At 43.4% G+C, this 17,571-nt stretch overlaps 1 protein-coding gene across 3 annotated transcripts in view; it reads left to right on the plus strand.

The window, feature by feature from the left end:
- Positions 1 to 17,571, plus strand: part of LOC124553665 (zinc finger protein 2 homolog) — a 268,284-nt gene that overhangs the window by 237,636 nt on the left and 13,077 nt on the right. For all 3 annotated transcript variants that reach the window (XM_047127547.1, XM_047127548.1, XM_047127549.1), the window contains one exon: positions 10,984 to 11,581. In XM_047127547.1, coding sequence (XP_046983503.1) covers positions 10,984 to 11,581 — 598 coding nt within the window. The remainder of the gene's footprint in view (positions 1 to 10,983; positions 11,582 to 17,571) is intronic.

Here is a 17,571-nt window from a genome sequence, read left to right on the forward strand (position 1 = left end):
GGGCAGTACGCTACATTCAGTGTAGTGACTTAATAGTAAATCTTTACCCAGCAGCCGGCCGCAGTGGCCGTGCGGTTCTAGGCGCTACAGTCTGGGACCGAGCGACTGCTACGGTCCCAGGTTCGAATCCTGCCTCGGGCATGAATGTGTGTGATGTCCTTACGTTAGTTAGGTTTAATTAGTTCTAAGTTCTAGGCGACTGATGACCTCAGAAGTTAAGTCGCATAGTGCTCAGAGCCATTTGAACCATTTTACCCAGCAAAAAAACAGAAACCTCGTGTGTAACGTAAATAGTCATCAATAGGAATTTAAATGAAAACTTTTGAAACATTTCCTTTAGGAATGGTCGGTTTCCTGAACGAATAAAGAACGCAATAGTGAAACTGCTTTACAAAAAAGCAGAAACCGGTAATATAGCCAATTTTAGATCTATTTCTGTGTCATCAGTGTTTAGTAAAGTTATTGAACTAAAAGTTCCCCACTGTATTTTCTCTGTGAGACAGTGGACGGATCAAACAAAAAGTCCTGAACACTAGGCATCTCCTATCGTTTAACTAATGCTTTTTATTGTGCAGAACTTGCACCATTATGCAATAACAGTAACAGATGGTTCCTCTATTTTAAGAACAGACAGCAAAGGTCATTCTTCGGAGTAATGAGAATGGCTATGAAGTGCTGACTGGTTGGTACACGGGGTAAATGAGGTGTGCCTAAGGTGTCAGTGTTGGATCACTTTTTATATATACATAGGTCGCCTTCATGAACCACCCTCGAAATTTCAATATTCTTCCACTCTGTACGCGCAAACTGTTAATAAAAAAAAATGCAGTTATAAATTTGTACTAGGGTGTGTTATCGCTAGTCACCGTAGTTTTCGAATTATTCAAGATAAGTGTAAAAAAGAGATCTTCAAACGCACGCCCATACTCAGTCCGCAAAGATCAGGATTTGTAGTATATTGCTCATGGCAGTTCCCCCTACCGATGTACAAATATTTGCGTTTGCACGGATTATTTTCCACGTTCTACTTTTTTTTGGTCTTCATTGAACGTCCTTATTGCGCCACTGGCTTACATGAGAGCACTTGCACATTGTAAAATTGACTTTTGTATAAATTTTAGCTAACAGTTTTGTGAGTTTTGACAGCATGAAATAAATAACAACATCGTTGTATTCGTTAGGCCTCCTGACTGCAAAACTACTGTGGTTCGAATTGTTAGCGTATTATTTTTAGCGTAACGTTCACAAAAGTCGTTTTTCGTTCATTTCTTTCACAGGCACGTTTAAATTAATCATGCTTACGAAGTAGTCGACTATGCTGGTGGCGTAATAGCCCGATCAATAGAGACCAAAAAAGGCCGAATATTGGAAATAATTCGTTTAGTCGGAAATTTTTGTACAGTGGTAGGCGGTCTTGCCATGAACAACATATGACAAAACCTGTCTGGTGAGGGATGAGCCTGGGGGTGGAGAGGCATTTAAGCTCACTTTTGTACGTCTTTCTTGAATAACTCGAAAGCTATGACTCCAGCGGAAATATATCCCAGTACAAAATTTGACAACATTACATTTGCTACAAAAAGGCCGTGTTCATTTTTCTGTAACACTGATAGTTTGCACGCAGAGAACAAGAAAATGTGAAAAATATCATGCATACTTTATAAACGCCACCTATAACGTTTGGATGTTGAATAGAACGACAGAGCTAGGGGTAGCTGCGTCACCCTATATACACTACTGGCCATTGAAACTGCTACACCACCAAGATGACGTGCTACAGACGCGAAATTAAACCTACAGGAAGAAGATACTGTGATATGCAAATGATTAACTTTTCAGAGCATTTACACAAGGTTGGCGCCGCTGGCGACACCTACAACGTGCTGACATGAGGAAAGTTTTCAACCGATTTCTCGTACACAAGCAGCAGTTGACTGGCGTTGCGTGGTGAAACGTTGTTCTGATGCCTCGTGTAGGGAGGAGACATCGTACCGTCACGTTTCCGACTTTGATTATGGTCGGATTGTAGCCTATCGCGATTGCGGTTTATCGTGTCGCGACATTGCTGCTCGCGTTGGTCGAGATCCAATAACTGTTAGCAGAATATGGAATCGGTGGGTTCAGGAGGGTAATACGGAACGCCGTGCTGGATCCCAGCGGCCTCGTATCACTAGCAGTCGAGATGACAGGCATCTTATCCGCACGGCTGTACCGGATCGTGCAGCCACGTCTCGATCCCTGATTCAACAGATGGGGACGTTTGCAAGACAACAACTATCTGCACGAACAGTTGGACGACGTTTGCAGCAGCAGGGACTATCAGCTCGGAGACTACGGCTGCGGTTACCCTTGACGCTGCATCACAGACAGGAGCGCCTGCGATGGTGTACTCGACGACGAACCTGGGTGCACGAATGGCAAAACGCTATTTTTTCGGATGAATACAGGTTCTGTTTATAGCATCGTGATGGCTGCATCCGTGTTTGGCGACATCGCGGTGAACGCACATTGGAAGCGTGTATTCGTTATCGCCATACTGGCGTATCACCCGGCGTGATGGTATGGGATGCCATTGTTTACACGTCTCGGTCACCTCTTGTTCGCACTGACGACACTTTGAACAGTGGACGTTACATTTCAGATGTGTTACGACCCGTGGCTCTACCCTTCATTCGATCCCTGCGAAACCCTACATTTCAGCAGGATAATGCACGACCGCATGTTGCAGGTCCTGTACGGGCCTTTCTGGATACAGAAAATGTTCGACTGCTGCCCTGGCCAGCACATTCTCCAGATCTCTCACCAATTGAAAACGCCTAGTCAAGGGTGGCCGAGCAACTGGCTCGTCACGACACGCCAGTCACTACTCTTGATGAACTGTCGTATCTTATTGAAGCTGCATGGGCAGCTGTACTTGTACATGCCATCCGAGCTCTGTTTCACTCAATGCCCAGGCGTATCAAGGCCATTATTACGGCCAGATGTGGTTGTTCTGGGTACTGATTTCTCAGGATTTATGCATCCAAACTGCATGTAAATGTAATCACATATCAATTGTAGTATAATATATTTGTCCAATGAATACCCATTTATCATCTGCATTTCTTCTCGGTTTAACAATTTTAATGGCCAGTAGTGTATATGCCTTCTAACGCCTCAAATGGCCAACGTAATTGAGAGCCAAATGGCCCCCAAAATAACGAATCAACCTCTGTGAAGTGCCAACAGCCTCTTTGGGCATGGAGGATAGGATAGTGGCAAGACCCCCTTCCCCCCTCCCCTCCTCTTGGAATGGGAAACTATCCCTGAAGGCGGATGAGCCACCAAGATCGACGTCATGGAAATGCAGAAAGCATCCCATCTAATAATGTATGTATCCTTACTGATCCAGAGTTTTGGAGCCTGATTCCTGACAGGAGAAGCGGTGAGGCTTCTCAATCGTTGGGGAAGGAGCAGGAAGCCCAGAAAAAGATGGAAAATATGGATATAAAATTGGCACTTGGAATGGGTGAAAGCCATTAAATGTTCGAAAACGGGAGTAAGTAAAGAGGCTATCACAAAGTGTCTACCGAATATTCTACGACTGTGTTAGACAGGATCAGCTGGAAATGGTGACTTTAGTTCAGACATGTCAGAAGAACCAACAGTCGGGACTCTGTTGAAAAGTTAATGGAAATGATAAAAATGAAAGAAAATATTGTTCTCATGGGAGATTTTAATTTGTCAGTAGGCATACAAGATAACTACAAATGTGCTGGTAAGTTTGGAATTGGTAAGAATGAACAAAGAGGTGATAAATTATATTTGCGAACCACATGAGATGGTAATAACAGTCACATTTTATGGAGCTCCAAAGAGAAAATATTACGTGTGGAAAGCACCTGGTGACGAGGGATGGTGTATGATTGATTATGTAGTAGTTCACCCAGGTGCTAAGATACAGGATGACCTAGAGTTAACGGTTAGTATGCAGGGTATTGACAGGAACTCTCACTTGAAGAAAAAAATGTATATGCCCTATTCTGAATGGTTGCCGAGATAGAACACATCTAATATACATTTGCTTTTGTTGTAGTGGCGTGACTGTATGTGGCTTACCATAATCTCTGGATTGGTTGTGGTAGTACAGTGAACTAGCTACCAACATCGGCAGACCTTAAGCCATTAAATTTTTATGCATGAGGTTGGATGAAGTCTGATATGTACAAACAAAAGATGAATATGTGAGATGAACTGGTTATTCATAGCATGGGCTCTTGAGCAGGGAACGTCCAGAGCCACCTCGGCAAGCAAATTGTGTTCTTCCAAGAGTGCACAAATGCACTGAAATTGGTGGTGCGATATTCCAGCATTTGTTGTAAACTCTAGAACAGGCGTAATGTGATTGTATGATAATGCTTGGAGTGTGAAAAATACGTATTTTTCAATGAATACTTTATAAAACGCATGTTGCGATGCTTACTAATAGTTGCACATGTGTGCAGACCTGACAATGCATTGAAAAATACAGAAAACAAATAACATTATGCATTAAATGAATTCTGTCTCAGAAATCGCTCAGAATAGAGGATACGATCATACCAGGTTTTTGCTGCGAGTGATCATTGGTGTCATATCCCTGAATATTGACACCCTGTAGATAGTGGCCACACACTTGTAGCAAAGTTCAGTATCTGTTGTAAGAAACAGCAAGTGAAATATCCAAATAAATGTGTATAAATTGAAGGCTGCAAAGGTTGTGTAGGAATTCAAGCATGCAATAATGGAACCAGAAAGGGAAGAAAGCTGTTCGGATGTTTTGAAGTCAGATATTACAAATGCAGCCACAGACTTATTAGGCAAAAGGAAGTTACAACCTAGGAAGTCTTGATGGCCCCAAAAATTAGAACTGATTAACAAAAGGAAGAGACTAAAAAAGTCTTCATCAGTTTAAAGCAATAAAAAAAAGAAGATAACAACAATGTGCCATCTAAAGATAAAAAAGCGGCTAGTTCTAAAGAAATGAAAGATGATTTTAAGTATGGAAAACAGACTGAAACTTACTCCAAGATTAAATGCAGACAGAGAACCAAGAGTAAAATAGTGAGAGATAGAAATGCAAATCCGCTATGTGACATTGAAACTGTAAGTGGCAGTTGGAAAGTGTCTACTAAAGACCTGCAAAGTGGTGCTGAAATTCGAAGTTTAGATAAGTATACTTAAGATGAAAAACTAATTGGTACAAACAATAAGGTACCACCAAGAACGAAAGAAGACCTCTTCCCTCCACTAAATAGCTTAAAATAAATTAAAGCAGTGGGTATAGATGACTACCTTGCAGATCTCCTACAGAAAAGTAACATCAAAAGCAAATTGTTTATTGTGGCATGCAAATGTTATGAAGAGGGCTTGATGCAACCTGACTTCTTATAAAGGGACAAGTATTGCATTATGCAATTGGCCAAATGGAAAAAATTGTACTAGCCCTCCTGTCAAATGCATTTAAAACATTAGTCAGTAGTTAGAGAGGATTAACAAGAAAATAGATTGGAACTTAGCCAACAATCAGTTTGACTTTAGAACAGGGAAAGGGATGAGAGAACCAATATTGTCACCACATCAAATTTTCGAAAGAAAATAGAAATAAACACGAAAACATATATAGCAGTTCCTAACTCAAAAAAGCATTGATATGGTTGATTGGAAGTTATTATTTAAAGTAATGCGAAAGTAGAAGTTGACTGGAAGGTGAAGCGTTTAATTTTGAGTATGTACAAAAGTTAAAGTACTGAACTGTATGATAATGGTAACAAGAAATAAGTAAAAATCAGAAGGGGGATAACACAGGGGTGCTTTTTATTGCCTCACTTATTTAATATGTTCCGCTAGGATTCAGTAAAAACAGTGCAGGACAAGACACCTGAAATCAAAATTAATGATATTGATGTTCACAGCATCAGATTTGCTGATGACATTGCAAAAGTGGCAAACTCAGGAAAATAAGGAAATAAAATGCTTAAGGTCCTAAATCAAGAGATGACAAAAGTAAAACATAAAATTAATACCAAGAAGAGGAATGTGTTGGTACAAGTAAAACTGATATAAAAATAGGCAGTGAGAAGCTAGAGAAATTAACAGAATTTAATCATCTTTGTAGCATTGTAGAGAATGTGAATGTCTTAAGGAAATGTAGAGAAGAATAGCACTGATGACGAGCGTCTTCCGAAATAAGAAGAAACTTCTAGTAAAATATAACATCAGCTTCCACTCTTAAGATAATATTTGTAAAGACCTTTGCGTGTAGTGTCCTGATATGGAGATATTAAACGAGGACATTAGCGAAGCAGGAGAAAGGTCCTCTCAAAGCTGTGGAAGGGAGGTTCTAAGCCACAATTCAAGTAAAACTAAAACTGCCATTTTTTTTACACAGAATGGGTGTGTGATTGGTGAGTCTGAGGTGTCCAAATTCCACAGTCTTGAGATAGATCAGTGGTAGTCAACCTGGTCCCTGCTGCCCTCTAGTGGGCAAACCAGCTTGCACAGTGAGCAGTAGATGGCAGGTGTTTTAAAAACTCTTTCATTCTGTTTTCATAAAATTTTGACATAATGTATTTGGTAAGTAATTATTACTATATGCTTTAACTTGTCGTAACTGTACTTTTTAAATTTTATACGTTAAAGCTACATCCCTATTTTCTAATTCACCATTACTGTAGAAATGGTGGGTGGTTACAAAATTTTACTACTAATGCAGATACAAAAGTAAAAATGTTGACTACCCCTGAGACAGATGGTAAGCTGCCTTGGAAAGCCAATGTTTTGGAGCTTCTTCGAGAACTGAATGGGACTGTGCGGCTGATGCTGGCGGAGGTTCAAGTCCTCCCTCAGGCATGGATGTGTGCGTTTGCCCTTAGGATGATTTAGGTTAAGTAGTGTGTAAGCTTAGGGACTGATGACCTTAGCAGTTAAGTCCCATAAGATTTCACCCACATTTGGACAATTTTTTGAGAACTGAATGCTACTACATTTTCCTTTAGAACAGTATATGCAATAAGTGATATTCCAATATGACAGTCTATTTTTCTTATGACATATGTTATTATAGTATGGGACAACTCATACCATTTACAAAAGGTACTTTTAGCTCAAAATGAGCCATTTGAGCAAACCTCCTGTTGAGCTCTGTTCAGGAATGTGGGAATTCTGAACTTTGTTTCTCAATATTTATTTTCTTTAATATCGATTGTTCTTAATAATATGAGCGTATTCCCAAGAATTATTAGCTTTCATTTAGTTACTGGTAAGCAGAAATCCAATCTGCATTTGGATTGCACCTATTTGACTCTCATGCATAATGGCGTGCAGTATCTGCATCCAGTTTCGATAAGCTACCTCAAGAATTAAAACAATTCTGTACTACTCACACTTTCATGTCCAATCTTAAAGGGTTTGCTCATGGATTATTGCTCCTACTCTGGTGGGGAATTGCTCAATGGTGTGGCTGGTCCCGGCGGAGGTTCGTGTCCTCCCTTGGGCATGGGTGTGTGCGTTTGTCCTTAGGATAATTAAGTAGTGTGTAAGGCTAGGGACTGATGACCTTAGAAGTTTATTCCCATAAGATTTCACACACATTTCAACATTTTTAGTTGCTAAATAAAATTAAGCCAATCACTGTGTCACAGTGTTGATTATGCTAGTGTATTTGCATCAGCTTGTTGCCTGCATAAGATTCGTTTTAACTTTATTTTATCTATTATTAACTTTTATTATATTAATTTGACGTGCTTACTCGTTCCATGACCATGGACATTTGCTCCTCAGGCTGGTTCTGCAGCATTAGGTATGTAAAATGAAATAAAAAAGGTTTTTAAAGTCTTGACAACCCAATTGAAACTATTGGCTACAGCTTATCTAATTAGTAAGTGTAGTCTTTAACATGACAGATTATCAGCTGGTGCAAATAATTTTAAATACGATGGGGAGGGTCGAAAAGTTTCTAGCCTAACAAATAAAGAATGACAGAAATTTCACAATACCAATTTATTTTTCAACATAATACCCGTGTACACTAATGCACTTGTGGGTACGCTCAGATATCTTCTGCAAACCATTCAAATGAAAGGTCTTCGATTTCAAGTCCAACTGAGCGTTCACAGCATCAATCACTGCACCATCATTGTCAAATATTCGTCCTTCGAGATCTTTTTGTAGGTTTGGTGGAGGGAAATCTGGAGAATATGGCGGATGACGTAATAATTCGAACCAACAGTTACGCTGTTTCCAGTGTTGCCAGGGCTTTGTACGCCGGTGCGTTGTCCTAAAGCAAAAGAACTTCAAAAATGGTTCAAATGGCTCTGAGCACTATGGGACTTAACATCTATGGTCATCAGTCCCCTAGAACTTAGAACTACTTAAACGTAATTAACCTAAGGACATCACACAACACCCAGTCATCACGAAGCAGAGAAAAACCCTGACCCCGCCGGGAATCGAACTCGGGAACCCGGGCGCGGGAAGCGAGAACGCTACCGCTCGACCACGAGCTGCGGACATGCAAAAGAAATCCGCGCGCCAATTTTCCGCGTCTTCTTTTTCTTTATCTCTTCCCTCAAATGGCGTAGGAGGGGGCAATAGTATGATGCATTGATAGTTACGCCCTTTTGCAAGTAAGCTTACCGGTTGATTTTTCACCTGGAATTTTTTCGGGGGGGAGATGAAGGTTGTTTCCATCGTTACGACTGCTGTTTTGCCTCAGATGTTTCGTCTATTGTCACATACCTAGCAAGAAAGCCATCTTCATCAGCTACAACTTGGCGGACTGTTTCTTCACAACACTGCACACTCTCCCATCTCTGGTCTACATTCAAGTCTTTCGGGACCCACCAATTAAACTATCGCCATTCTCAAAATATCAACAACAATGTCATGAGCACGCGCATGGGAGATTCCAAATGTGGTTTCAATGTGCTGCAACATTGTTCGACGGCCCTGCAAAGTCATATCGTGAACTGCAGTCACTGTTTCATCTGTGACAACGGTGACAGGCCTTCCGCTCCTTTGCGCATCTTCCACACTCATTCTTCCACGTATGAAGTCGGACACCCAGTTTTTCACTGCTGCATAATACGGACCGCTGTCCTTAAGTGTGTTCCGCATCACCTCCGCAATTTCCTTGACCGTTATCCCCTTCAAATGAAGATATTCAATCACAGCACGGTTCTTGATTCTCTGGATATTTGCCAGTTTGCTACAAAAGACATGCGCACCATTTTTGTAAAAGTACAGTTTTCATTCTGCATGTGTGAAAGTTTTACAGTGTGTAGATACATCCTTCCCGCTTGTTTTCAAACTTAGTTCAACCTGTTCCAGTGAGTGGCGCCGTCACAGCATGTCTTCAAGATGGCTGCTACCCTTGACATTCGTCAGAAGCAACGTGCTGTCATAGAGTTCCTGTGCTGTGAAAACGCAGCAGTGGGAAACGTCCACAAGAGGTTGAAAAAGGTGTACGGAGATGCTGCTGTCGATCGCAGTACAGTTAGTCGGTGGGGAAGCAGGTTACGTGATGAAAGCGGGCAGGGCAATGTTGAGGATTGTCCTCGCAGCGGCAGGCCTCATACTGCACGCACTCCAGACAATATGCAGAGTGTTAACGAATTGGTGACTGCTGACAGACGCATCACAGTGAACGAATTGTCGCTCTACGTTGGGATAGGTGAAGGAAGTGTTTGCAGAATACTGAAAGTGTTGGCGTTAAAAAGGGTTTGTGCCAGGTGGGTTCCCAGGATCTCGACAGTGGCTCACAAAGAAACAAGAAAAACGGTATGCAGCGAACTTTTGGAACAGTATGAGAATGATGGAGATGAATTTCTTGGAAGAATTGTGACAGAAGATGAAACATGGCTCCTACATTTTTCACCATAGTCGAAGAGGCAATCAGTGGAGTGACATCATGCAAATTCACCTGAGGGGAAAAAAAAAAAATCAAAACCACACCTTCTGCTGGAAAAGTTATGGGTTTCGATTCCAATGGGCTCTTGCTTGTGGACATCGTGCCAAGTGGAACCACCATAAATTCTGATGCATAGGTGATGACACTGAAGAAACTTGAAGCTCACCTGAGTCGTGTTTGACTACATGGGCAAAAGCAGGGTGTTTTACTGTTACGCGACAATGCACGGCCACATGTCAGTCGAAAAACTGTGGAAGCGATCACAAAACTCGGATGGACAACACTGAAACATCCACCTTACAGTCCTGACCTGGCTCCGTGTGACTGTCATCTCTTTGGGAAACTGAAATACTCTCTTCGTGGAACAAGGTTTGAAGATGACGACTCCCTTGTGCAAGCTGCCAAACAGTGGTTCCAACAGGTTGCGGCTGAATTTTATGGTATGGGTATACAGGCGCTGGTTCCAAGATGGCGTAAGGCAGTTGAGAGGGATGGAAATTACTGGGAGAAATGAAAATATTGTTCCTAAAGGATGTATCTGCACATGGTAAAACTTTCAAGCATGTAGAATAAAAGATGGATTTAAAAAAAAAATAGTGTGCATTTGTTTTGGAGTGGCCCTCGTAAGTGGTGCTTTTTGTGCGAATTATTATGGTAACTATCTCAGGCTAGAAACCTTTGCACTACCGGCCAGGGTGGCCGAGCGGTTCTTGGCGCTATAGTCTGGTACGGCGCAACCGGTATGCTCGCAGGGGCGCATCCTGCACCGGGCATGGATTTGTGTGATATCCTTAGACTAGTTAGGTTTAAGTAGTTCCAAGTTCTAGGGGACTGATGACCTCAGAAGTTAAGTCACATAGTGCTCAGAGCCATTTGAACCATGTTTGCTCATCGTTTATTTGGAAAATTTTGCTCGCTACAGTGTCCTGTGCCCTACTCAATTACTGTGAGGGTGTCTCTCTCCACTCTGTGTTTGATTTTTTGGCTCTACACCTCACTGTGTGCCTTGTTTCTCGAGTACATGTTTACTTACAAAGTGTGTACTCTTCTGGCAGTTTCAGGTTACTAGAAGTGAACCACGAGACAGACTGCACTGACCGGACAACATCCAGTCTCCATCCAGACGTAATCTACCCAGAGCAGTGCGGGACACCGGGATCATCGAGGCGAGACTGCGACGAAAGTGATCCGTTTGTGACAGAATGTGCGAGTGATCCTCTCGGAAATGACGTCCCTCGCGGAAATGAGACGAGGGTCGTCGAAAGGTTCAGCTGTGCACACTGCGAGAAGACTTTCTTCTCGAAGTACTGCATCACGAAGCACGTGTTCAGCCACGAGACCGGTGTCCCGGCCCCGGCGTCCATCTGCGAGCTGTGTGGCGACGTGTTTCCAGACGCGGTTGGCCTGAGCCGGCACGTGGCCGACCGCGGCTGCGAGGATCGTGGTGGGGGTGAGGGCGGGGCCGAGGGCGTGGCCGGGGAGGCGGGGCCCCGGCGGGCGGAGCTGCCGCCCATCAGCCAGATCCGGCCATTCACCTGCCGGGCGTGCGGCGCCACCTTCGCCAGGCTGGGCCACCTCAAGGTCCACCTCACCATCCACGCCGATGACCGCCCACATGCCTGCGATGTGTGTGGAAAGCGCTTCCGCCAGTCGGTACGTAAACACGGCACACCCCCTAAAATGCTGCGACCATAGCTTCATAACGCCAATGGATTGGTTGATTTGATTTGATTTTAACAGGAGAGCTCAAACAGCTTAGGTCTAACCCGCCACTGCCCGCACCGAAACTAGGTTTATTGTGCGGTATCGCTCCCTGTATATCTAGTAAAGCCAACCAGTGCCCTTAAATAGTGCAAGGAGTCCCTCTACCAGTTTTTTGTTACACACAATTTCTTCAGGTCTAGCTGTCCCAAAGATTCTGTATCTTTTACTCTCCAGTGCCAAGCATTCGAAGATTAGGTGTGATGCAGTTTCTTCACCCTCATCACAGATCCTACATTTAGGGTCCTCTTCCATTATACCCATTGTGTGTAGGTGTTTTTTGAAGTTCCCATGGCCGGTCATCAGCCCAGTCATGAGTTTGATCTCTTTCCTGTTCAGTCCCAAGATTACAGAGCTTCTTTTAAAACATGGCTTGGGCATCATTAAGTTACCATGTTTTTGTTTATGGACCTCGGTCCAATATCCTACTTGCTGTTTCCTAAGCCAGTTCCGTAGTTATAATTTCATCATACCCTTTGTGATTGTCAAGACAGGTTCCAGTCCAATAAATGGAGTTCTTGGCCCCATCCTAGCCAACCTATCGGCTTGTTCATTGCCACAGATCCCTGAGTGGCCAGTGACCCACACTAGGTACACCCTTTTGCTTCTCTCAGCTCCACCAGAGCCTTGCGGCAATCTGCAACAATCTTAGATCTCGCATAAAAAGTTCTCGGTTTACTTGCCGCATCAAATTTGGATAAAATCCCAAGCTTTCGATGACTACCTCTGTCATCTTCGTCAGGGGTAAAACTGACTGTCGTGGACCAGTGAGGCTTCCGCTTTTATAAGCAGTGGACGGCTTCTCATTGGCTGGATGACGTCACGGTGAAAACGGCGCGTACCGAGGTGGCGGCCTCTATATCCATAGATTTTGTTTGCGCGCTTTATCCAGCGTTGCTTGCAGCGCCATCCATCGGAACAGGTGGAGAACTGCGAGGAATGTAAGAATTGTCCCTCTGCGCTCCTTCTTTATCAATTGCGCGCTTCCATGCATTGCTGAGTGCATAACCGGAGTCTGTGTTGAAATTATTTTCACAAATCTCAACTGCTTCCCTGATGACAGAGTCCCAGTAGTTTGAAGCGTGAGCAAGTAGTCTCGTCTCATCGAATAATGTTTATTTAACAAACTGTGCTCAGCCACCGCTGATTTTTCTAGATGCCTGTTCTTCAGGTGACGCTGATGTTCCACACAGCGATCGGCGACAGTTCTTATAGACTGGCCCACATAACTTTTGCCACACTCGCAAGGAATGCTGTAAATTCCCAGTACTCTCAGGCCAAGATTATCTTTCACAGGTCGCAGCATTTCTTTAATCTCCCTGGGTGGCCTGAAGACTGGTCTGATTCTCTGCCGGCTCAGGCCACGCGATGTGTTGGTCCTCTTGATCTGTTTGAACAGCGTCCTTCCTAGGTTTCTTCACCAGAGTACATCTGATATCACGATCGGAATATCCATTTTTTATGAATACCATCGTCAGATGGTTAATCTCGGAGCCGAGGTGATCCTTGTCCGAAATAGTCCTTGCTCTGTGTACCAAGGTATTCAGCATAGCTCTCTTCTGAACTGGTTGGTGAAAACTACACACGTTTAAATATAAATCTGTATGCGTCGGTTTTCTGTACGCAGAATGTCCGAGACATCCATCTGATTTTCGCTCCACCAGCTCATCTAAGAAGGGTAACTTTCCATCCTTCTCCACCTCCACAGTAAATCTTATGTTCTGATGTATACCATTCAAATGATCTCGTCGCAGGAGCTGCCAATGATTTCAGGGCTGCCTGGCTGTCTGAATAGATGTAGATGCTGCAGTCCTTGTAGCACCTAAGCATACTGTCCTCCACACATGCCCTGATTGCAGTAATTTCGGCTTGGAATACAGAGACCAGTTTCCCTAGAGAGATGCTGCTCTCGAGTCTTGGCAAAACCCCATACAACCCTGCCCCAATGCCTTGGTCTGTTTTCGACCAATCGGTAAACCAAACGATGTTCCCCGTACGGTGTCGAACTGTTTTCTCCCAGCCAGCCGGCATGGCCGTGCGGTGCTGGGTGCTACAGTCTGGAACTGAGCGACCGCTACGGTCGCAGGTTCGAATCCTGACTCGGACATAGATGTGTGTGATGCCGTTAGGTTGAATTAGTTCTAAGTTCTAGGCGACTGATGACCACAGAAGTTAAGTCGCATAGTGCTCAGAGCCATTTGAACCCATTTTTTTTTTCTCCCACTGCTCCCTACTTCCAATTATTATGTTGTAAGGCTTTTCGAAGCAGTTAGTAGTTATTATATAGTCAGTGGGCATTTCCCCAGACCTACCTATATTTACCTCAGTCACTATATTAGTGTGTGATTCTGGATATCCAAATGAGACCCAGTTTTGGCCAGTTCTAAGTCTGTATGCCCCAGCTGCTGCCTCCATCTTAACCCAAAGGTAAAGTGGAGGCATGTCCAACATGGCTTCCATTCCAGCGGTTGGTGTGCTGCTAATTCCGCTCGTTATGGCTAAGTAGGCCAATCTCTGCACCTTAGCAAGCTCTTTAGCAGCAACCCGCTGTTCTACCTTCTTCCACCACACTACCGCCCTATAGGAAATCCTAGGTCTAACCACGCCAATGGATACTAGCCAATCTGTTCCAACTTCCACCCAAAACGAGAGACGGAAATGTGAACATACGCACTGTCACTGAAAAACACCTTTGTATTTATGTAACAAACAGTGGCCTAAATAGCTCAGGCGTGCACTACACGCAGGAAGCGGCTACCAGGGTATCAGAGTTCGTGTGGAGTGCACATGTGGGTTTTTTAGGTTAGAGAATTCCCACCCTAGGCCCGACAAGACGCCTCCTGAGCCGCGGCAAGGTAGTAGTAGGCAAAACGCGACAGGGAATGACGATATTAATGTGGTAATAGTAAACTGCAGGAGCGTCTATAGAAAAGTCCCAGAACTGCTATCATTAATAAACGGCCACAATGCCCACATAGTACTAGGGACGGAAAGTTGGCTGAAACCAGATGTAAACAGTAATTAATTCTAAACTCAGATTGGAATGTATACCGCAGAGACAGGCTGGATAGTGAAGGGGTAGGCGTGTTTATAGCGATAAAAAGTGCAATAGTATCGAAGGAAATTGACGGAGATCCGAAATAAGAAATAATTTGGGTGAAGGTCACGGTTAAAGCAGGCTCAAACATTGTAATTCGATGTCTCTATAGGCCCCCTGGCTCAGCAGCTGTTGTGGCAGAGCACCTGAAGGAAAATTTGGAAAATATTTCGAGTTGATTTCCCCACCATATTATAGTTCTGGGTGAAGATTTTAATTTACCAGATATAGGCTGGGAGACTCAGATGTTTATAACGGGTGGCAGGGACAAAGAACCCAGTGAAATTTTTTTAAGTGCTTTATCTGAAAACTACCTTGAGCAGTTAAACAGAGAACGACTCGTGGCGATATTATATTAGACCTTCTGGTGACAAACAGATCCGAACTATTTGAAACAGTTAACGCAGAACATGGAATCAGCGATCATAAAACGGTTACTGCATCGATAATTTCAGCCGTAAATAGAAATATTAAGAAAGGTAGGAAGATTTTTCTGTTTAGCAAAAGTGACAAAAAGCAGATTTCAGAGTACCTGACGGCTCAACACAAAAGTTTTGTCTCAAGTACAGATAGTGTTGAGGATCAGTGAACAAAGTTCAAAACCATCGTACAATATGCGTTAGATGAGTATGTGCCAAGCAAGATCGTAAGAGATGGAAAAGAGCCACCGTGGTACAACAACCGAGTTAGAAAACTGCTGCGGAAGCAAAGGGAACTTCACAGCAAACATAAACATATCCAAAGCCTTGCAGACAAAAAAAAAAAAAAAAAATTACGCGAAGCGAAATGTAGTGTGTGGAGGGCTATGCGAGAGGCGTTCAATGAATTCGAAAGTAAAGCTCTATGTACTGACTTGGCAGAAAATCCTAAGAAATTCTGGTCTTATGTCAAAGCAGTAGATGGATCAAAACAAAATGTTCAGCCACTCTGTGAGCAAAATGGTACTGAAACAGAGGATGACAGACTAAAGGCCGAAATACTAAATGTCTTTTTCCAAAGCTGTTTCACAGAGGAAGACTGCTCTGTATAGTTCCTTCTCTAGATTGTCGCACAGATGACAAAATGGTAGATATCGAAATAGACGACAGAGGGATAGAGAATCAATTAAAATCGCTCAAAAGAGGAAAGGCCGCTGGACCTGATGGGATACCAGTTCGATTTTACCCAGAGTACGCGAAGGAACTTGTCCCCCTTCTTGCAGCGGTGTACCGTACGTCTCTAGAAGAGCGTATTGTTCCAAATGATTGGAAAAGGGCACAGGTCATCCCCGTTTTCAAGAAGGGACGTCGAACAGATGTGCAGAACTATAGAACTATATCTCGAACGTCGATCAGTTGTAGAATTTTGTAACACGTATTATGTTTGAGTATATTGACTTTTCCGGAGACTAGAAATCTACTCTGTTGGAATCGGCACGGGTTTCGAAAAAGACGGTCGTGTGAAACCCAGCTCGCGCTATTCGTCCACGAGACTCAGAGGGCCATAGACACGGGTTCCCAGGTAGATGCCGTGTTTCTTGACTTCCGCAAGGTATTTGTTCATTAAACGACTGTGGGGGACTGTATCAAAGTAAGAGCATATGGACTATCAGACCAAGTGTGTGATTGGATTGAAGAGTTCCTAGATAACAGAGCGCAGCATGTCATTCTCAATGGAGAGAAGTCTTCCGAAGTAAGAGTGATTTCAGGTGTGCCGCAGAGGAGTGTCGTAGGACCGTTGCTATTCAAAATATACGTAAAGGACCTTGTGGATGACATCGGAAGTTCACTGAGGCTTTTTGCGGGTGATGCTGTGGTGTATCGAGAGGTTGTAACAATGGAAAATTGTACTGAAATGCAGGAGGATCTGAAGCGAATTGATGCATGGTGCAGGGAATGGCAATCGAATCTCAATGTAGGCAAGTGTAATGTGCTGCGAATACATAGAAAGAAAGATCCTTTATCATTTAGCTACAATATAGCAGGTCAGCAACTGGAAGCAGTTAATTCCATAAATTATCTGAGAGTAGGCATTAGGAGTGATTTAAAATGGAATGACCATATAAAACTAATTGTCGGTAAAGCAGATGCCAGACTGAGATTCATTGGAAGAATCCTAAGGAAATGCAGTCCGAAAACAAAGGAAGTAGGTCACAGTACACTTGTTCGCCCACTGCTTGAAAACTGCTCACCGGTGTGGGATCCTTACCAGATAGGGTTGATAGAAGAGATAGAGAAGATCCAACGGAGAGCAGCACGCTTCGTTAGAGGATCATTTAGTAATCGCGAAAGCGTTTCGGAGATGATAGATAAACTCTAGTGGAAGACTCTGCAAGAGAGACGCTCAGTAGCTCAGTACGGGCTTTTGTTGAAGTTTCGAGAACATTCCTTCACCGAGGAGTCAAGCTGTATATTGCTCCATCCTACGTATATCTCACGATGAGACCATGACGATAAATTCAGAGTGATTAGAGCCCACACAGAGGCATACCGACAATCTTTCTTTCGACCAACAATACGACAACCGATAGAGGTACTCAAAGTACCCTCCGCCACACACCTTCAGGTGGCTTGCGGAGTATGGATGTAGATACTGTATGCACTCTCAGCTTTGCACTGATCTGCAAAAAGTGGAACCTGGCCTGCAAGCCACTTCTTGCACTGAGAGTAACAAATGGGATTTCAGCAGTGAACGTTGCTTCACAACCTAAGCGTGAAACTATATTAAAAAAACGTGTGTACTTAAGGTGGATAGGACGGCAAATGGGCCGACTTGAAGCAGGAACCATAGGACATTTTAATTTCCA

This window comes from Schistocerca americana, chromosome 11, assembly GCF_021461395.2.
Source record: "Schistocerca americana isolate TAMUIC-IGC-003095 chromosome 11, iqSchAmer2.1, whole genome shotgun sequence".
Classification (NCBI taxonomy): domain Eukaryota; kingdom Metazoa; phylum Arthropoda; class Insecta; order Orthoptera; family Acrididae; genus Schistocerca; species Schistocerca americana.